The sequence below is a fragment of the Cibotium barometz genome, chromosome 29 (genome assembly GCF_041138505.1).
Source record: "Cibotium barometz isolate CiBa-2024 chromosome 29, ASM4113850v1, whole genome shotgun sequence".
In the NCBI taxonomy this organism is placed as follows: Eukaryota; Viridiplantae; Streptophyta; class Polypodiopsida; order Cyatheales; family Cibotiaceae; genus Cibotium; species Cibotium barometz.
Window position 1 is genome coordinate 19,132,375 of NC_141074.1, and position 6,542 is coordinate 19,138,916.

A 6,542-nucleotide genomic window follows, 5' to 3' on the forward strand; every position below is an offset into this window, starting at 1 on the left:
ATGGAACCTAGATATATTTTTAAGAAAAGGAAGGGGGAAAAAAGGGGCGGGGAGTGGAGAGCAAGGGGTGAGGGTGGGGGTGTAAGAATTGGTGAAAGTTGGGATGATTCCACCCATTTCAAAAGTGTTTATAAGGTGAGAAGAGTCTTACATGGAGAGAGAGAGAGAGAGAGAGAGAGAGAGAGAGAGAGAGAGAGAGAGAGAGAGGAAAACTTCAAAATAACATAAAAAATGCATGATACTTACATGAAGAGAGGTAAATTTAATACGCAAAAACAAAACATATTCTAAGCTTGTGTAACTATTACACTTCATCAATATAATGTTAACATTAGTCATTGATACAATGTCACCATCGGTCATAAGCATCCAAGAGTAGAGAATAAGTTTCCTAGCCAATAAAGCCTTTTATGAACTTAAAAATGTTGTATTTGATTGGTGTAAAATAATGAATGTAGAGCTTTAAAATTACTATTTTATACACTTTAATGAGCAAACAATAATATGAAGTGATACACCCTTTGATCTCAAAAATGACAAGATTATGAGCTTCAAGGAACACTTGGAGGAGAAGGAATGTTGGAAGGTAGATATGGAACACTTGGAGGAGAAGGAATGTTGGGAGGTAGATATGGAACGCTTGGAGGAGATAGATATGGAACACTCGGAGGAGAAGGAATGTTGGGAGGTAGATATGGAACACTTGGAGGAGAAGGAATATTGGGAGGTAGATATGGAACACTTGGAGGAGAAGGAATGTCGGGAGGTATATATGGAGGAGTGTTGGGAGGTAGATACGGAACACTTGGAGGAGAAGGAATGTTAGGAGGTAGATATGGAACACTTGGAGGAGATAGATATGGAATACTTGGAGGAGAGGGAATGTTGGGAGCTAGATATGGAACAGTTGGAGGAGAAGGAAAGTTGGGAGGTAGAGAAGGAACACCTGGAGGAAAAGGAATATTGGGAGGTAGATATGGAACACTTGGAGGAGAGGGAATGTTGGGAGCTAGATATGGAACACTTGGAGGAGAAGGAATGTTGGGAGATAGAGAAGGAACACCTGGAGAAGAAGGAACACCTGGAGGAAAAGGAATGTTGGGAGGTAGATACGGAACATTTGGAGGAGAAGGAATGTTGGGAGGTAGAGAAGGAACACTTGGAGGAGAAGGAATGTTGGGAGGTATATATGGAGGAATGTTGGGAGGTAGATACGGAACACTTGGAGGAGAAGGAATGTTGGGAGGTAGATATGGAACACTTGGAGGAGATAGATATGGAATACTTGGAGGAGAAGGAATGTTGGGAGGTAGATATGGAACACTTGGAGGAGATAGATATGGAATACTTGGAGGAGAGGGAATGTTGGGCGCTAGATACGGAACACTTGGAGGAGAAGGAAAGTTGGGAGGTACAAAAGGAACGCCTAGAGGAGAAGGAACGTTGGGAGGTAGACAAGGAACACTCGGAGGAAAAGGATTACTGGGAGGTAGAGAAGGAACACCTGGAGAAGAAGGAACACCTGGAATAAAAGGATTGTTAGGAGGTAGAAAAGGGCTAGTAGGAAAGGGGGGAAATGTTGGGAGGCCTGGGGTAAATGGGAATGGGGGCAAGCTAGGAAATCCTATTGGGGTGGTGCCTGGAGAAAATGGATTAGGTGGAAGAGGAGGAAAATCAATCCATGGAGGAAAGGGAGGTAATTCTATTGGTGGAAAAGTAGGAAATGGTGTTGTAAAACCTGGGGATGGAAAAGAAAAATTGGGAAGTGGAGGAAATTTTAATGTCGGAAAATTAGGAAGTGGAGGAAGTCCAAATGGGAAACCTGATGTTGTGGGACTAGGAGCATCAGGGGGTTGGAAAAATGGAGGTAAGAAGGGGAAGGGAGATAATGGGGGTTGGAAAAATGGAGGAAAGAAGGGGAAGGGAGATAATGAGAAACCTTGTTGCTTAAGAGAGGTTTCTTTGGATGATACAACATTATGGCCACTCTTTGTTGAAAGTTCATTTGTGGAGGTACAAAAGCTTGGGATGAAATTAGGTTGAAAGCTAAGCCAACCGGTTGAGTAGGTGAGATGGCCTTTTTGCTTTGATTTCAAGGCCAAAATTGGTGAGAGCACCTTAGAAGAGCGATGTGTTTGCTTTCTACATGACTCAATTGGGCCATGAATGAGCTTCACTTTGCACCTTCTCAAGAGTTTGGGTGAGAAGGAAGGGAGGACAAATGTGAAGACGCCATGGTTGTCTGTGGAGGTTTGCATGGTGAGAGGGGTTCTTGTAGAGTGCTTTGGGCTCTTGCATGTCAAGGAGATGGTAGCACCTACAAAGAAGACACAAAATCAGAAGGTTAGAGAGCTGTGGCAAGGTGGTGGGAAGCACCTACAAAGGGAACACAAGGTCACACAGAGTCATGCATTAGTAGCATGTGTGTGTGTGTGTGTGTGTGTGTGTGTGTGTGTGAGTGTGTGTGTGTGTGTGTGTGTGAGAGAGAGAGAGAGAGAGAGAGAGAGAGCTTACCCGAGAAGAGAAGAGAGCGGTTAGTTTTGTGGTTTTCTCGGCATATATCGCACAATGCAGTGCCCTCCACTTTGATAGAGGTGATGGGATGGCGGCCATGGGGGGCTACAGAAGCAGGCAAGCTTGCAAGAAGAAGAAGAAGAAGAAGAAGAAGAGGAGCAAGAAGAAGGCGAAGAGGAGGCATGGTGAGAGAGACAACATGTGAGAGCCTTGCAGGCTGCTCAGTGTGTATATAACGTGTAGCGGGATAAGAAAAGCCTGAATTCTGCTCGCAAGCCGGTCACGCCATGTCACGTATACTCACGTGAAGGTCTATATGGAATAATTGATTGTTTTATCATATTCTTAACATAAAAGTATTCACTGTACCTACACACCCGTGCTCTTTGTCCATGTCCACTTCGTCAACACTACCTTTTGCCAGCAAAGTACTGCCGCCCCCCCCCCCTCCCCCCCCACACACACACACACAGTACTGCCCCTGCAAAAGGGGTTTCATTTTTGGTTTCAAGGCATAACTACCCCCCTTAAGCCCACTATTCCTCCCCCACCCCAAAATAAAGATAATGCTCCAAAGAAGCTCGGATTATGGTTAATGTATGGCTTTTGTCCCTTGCAAGTAAAGCCCCAAGATGGTAGCCATCTTGGGGTGAATATGGTCTTGGATCAAGGATCAAGAGTGGATATGATCTTGGTGGTGAATATGATCTTGGATGCAAGATCAAGACTGAATATGATCTTGGGAGCACTCTACATCATATGGAGAAGACCCAAGGTAGAGTCAATTGACCTTTTTTGTCAAGATTGCCAACCAATTAGCTTAGATTACTCTCGATGTACCAATCAAGATCGTTGGATTGTATTTCATAGCACCATTTGTGGTGATGTCAAACTCAATGAGTCCATCCTTTGCAAGATACTACTCACTCTTGCTTTTCCTTGGCACTTCTTTTCTCATATGCATTATTGGTCACACATAACCTAGTAGCACACTCAATAATGGGGTACACAAAGCCTTGCTTTCTCACTCAATCAAGAACCACCACCAACTAGGAAGAACAAAACAAGTGTAATACAATAGAACAAGAGTTAGGAGTTGATAAAGAACCTAAACCTCGAACCTGTAAGACCAAGCTGGACTTGGATGATCTTGTGAACCTTAAGTTCATCCAAAACTGGGGTCTCAAATGTTAAAAATCCTAATACATGGAATTGATCATGGTGTTGTGCAACATAGTTTAAACATAAACTATGGTGAGTTAAACCACACCAAGAACTACATGGCTAGAGAGAGAGAGAGAGAGAGAGAGAGAGAGAAGCACACTCAACAATACTCTATTGCATATGTTGTATGAACCATACAAATGAAAGGCTTCTAATATAGATAGTCATTGACCCAATCTTCTTTACACATCATCATGCCATGTGGCAATCTCTATCCCATGTCTTCTTGTGTGACTCTCATAAATCACACCCCACATAATATCTTATCTCACCAATAAGGTGTGTTCCTACACAAACATAAACTCACACATCAAAACCCATTGCAATTTTACATTGCACATTTCAACACCCCTCCTCAATTTAAAATTGGGTATTCATAATCTTTTCAATCATTTTTTACCAACTCACCTCTCACCTTCATCAATTTGGCATTGCCAATCTCAACACTCCCCCTCAACATAAATTGGAGTGTTCAACAAGTGTGTGTATATGTGTCTAGCCAACCTAGACACCTCAAGTCCATTTTGAGCACACTTGCTCACACAGCGGAACCACTAAGTCCGATATGAACAAGAATGTTTGGGTGGGAACCAACCCATAGCATGCACCTTACACGTGCATCGCCCATGCACACTACTACAAAACGATTTTGAGCTTCTTGGTAAGCTTGGGCAAGAAACCCTCATACCATATGGGTCAATAAAAATCTTCATTTTGAGCTCGATGGCTCGTGATGAACGGTTACCCTCATAAGCTCGGTGAAAAAAGTACAAAACCTTTTGGTAGAAGCCGAGTAGCGAACCCAACTAAGCAATAAACCACGGTTTATTTTAGTAAAACCAATATTTACCCATTATTTCAGAGCGATAGCTTGTGTGTATACAACCTTTGTTAATAATCATTATGCTTTTCAGGCATGTGAACATCTCTAATGTTTCTTTTTTATGAGGTTTCATCCATGCTCTTACAGTATGTGAAGAGGGACTTTTTAAAAAAATTAAAGGTCTTTAAAGAAATATATTATCTGTGTGCCTGTTACTCGTGGTGGCCGATTCTTTTGCTTCTCCTTCATGTCGCGCCAACCTTCCATCACTGGCAGTTGCACACATCGATTGAACACTGCATACTTTGCTTTGGGACCCTGTTTCTTCTCTAGGATAAGTCGTCTTCGCTGGGACCCGCCTTTGTTGCAGATCATCTTCTCCATGGTGCTCTCTACTCTCTGCACCCAACTCTGAGCTTGCATGGGAACTTTGCTAACCATTGATCATGCTTGCTTCTTTGCTCTACAACAGTCAAATTAGGCAAATTTTCTCCACCACTGTTTCTTAGTCGAATCATGATCTCTTAACGTTTCTCAAAGTTATGTGCCACAGCTACTCTTCTCATGCTATTTGCGTTCAGATCTCGTTGTCGTCGTTTGGAACAATCACCATCATAAGGAGGTCCTACCCCCTTCACCATCATCATGTGTTGTGCTTGCACTCCTCATTCCACCTCTATGATCTCTCTTGTTATGCAGCTTCTCTTTCCTTCGCCTACTGCTACTTTCTCTCTAACTGCAATTGCTTCCCTAGCTGCACCTATGCGCACCACTATGTGGGCATTGTTCTACTGCCTAAGAGTGTACTACTTCCTGCGTACCATAGTGGCATCATCTCATCTATCATGCAATGCTCTTTGATTCAACTAAATAAATCTGCTTGTCTTTCACAATGAAAGCCCTCCATTGTCAATTTTAGCAAGACTCGACAATGCTTGCACCTTGCATCCTCTATGCTCGAGTCCTCCATTGATAGACTTTGTGTCCTCCATCCTCTATGCTAGAGTCCCCAACCTCCTCATGTATACGATAGCAACAGCATCTCATCTCTCCTGCAATGCTCTTTGATTTTGCTAAATAAATCTGCTTGTCTTTCACAATGAAAGCCCTCCATTGTCGATTTTAGCAAGACTCGACAATGCTTGCACCTTGCATCCTCTATGCTCGTGTTCTCCATTTATAGACTTTGTGTCCTCCATCCTCTATGCTAGAGTCCTCCACAACCTCCTCCTGTGTACGATAACAGCATCATCTCATCTCTCCTGCAATGCTCTTTGATTCTGCTAAATAAATCTGCTTGTCTTTCACAATGAAAGCCCTCCGTTGTCGATTTTAGCAAGACTCTACAATGCTTACACCTTGCATCCTCTATGATCGAGTCCTCCATTGATAGACATTGCAGTAGAATTTTACCTCCGCAACCTCCTTCTTGAGGTTTCAATGATCACCAATGTGGCTCATAAGCTCCCAAATGATCTTTAATATGCATGCTTGTCCTTTGCATGCATCTATTCTAGGATGCTCTTCACAAGTTTCTCATAGGAAACCAAGATGCCAAGCCATGAAGCAAGCTTCCAAGAGCTTCCACCAATTTTCTTATCATCTATGAGCAAAATCAAGAATTGCATTCCTCTTACTGCACAAACATAGATTTCAATTTGAGCCCACAATCACTTGTTTCTTGCTTGGACAAGCTTGCATCTACTTATGCTCTTTGCCCAAGTGCAAAGAACCATGGGATCCTCTCATTTTGTAAATCAACCTCTTCTTTACATTGAACATTCTCTCATGCTCAAACCAAAACAATTGAGACAAAATTGCAGAACCAACCTTATCTTGAGACACTAGTCTCCTATACTGCAGACTCCAAAGATCTTCGCATTACTGAAATCTTCATTTTCAGCTTTGTAGCCAACTTTCATCATCTCTTCAATACCAATTACATAATCTCTCTCCAAATGCAATACTGATGATAATGAGC

General features: G+C 42.6%; 1 protein-coding gene across 1 annotated transcript; it reads right to left on the reverse strand.

Annotated features, from left to right (window-relative positions):
• Positions 1-441: 441 nt before the first annotated feature.
• On the reverse strand, positions 442-2,753 carry LOC147621936 (uncharacterized). Its single transcript, XM_086822945.1, has 2 exons — positions 2,515-2,753; positions 442-2,317 (listed from the first exon to the last, which is right to left on the reverse strand). The coding sequence occupies exons 1-2, from the start codon at positions 2,696-2,698 to the stop codon at positions 552-554; spliced, it is 1,950 nt and encodes a 649-aa protein (XP_086679071.1). The 5' UTR covers positions 2,699-2,753; the 3' UTR covers positions 442-551.
• Between the last annotated feature and the right edge of the window lie 3,789 nt (positions 2,754-6,542).

Excerpts from the sequence above, each read along its gene's own strand:
- LOC147621936 (XM_086822945.1), bottom strand. The coding sequence starts at position 2,698 with ATGCCTCCTCTTCGCCTTCTTCTTGCTCCTCTTCTTCTTCTTCTTCTT. Across the intron at positions 2,318-2,514 it reads CCGCTCTCTTCTCTTCTCGG|GTGCTACCATCTCCTTGACA; the intron begins GTAAGCTCTCTC and ends TCTTCTTTGTAG.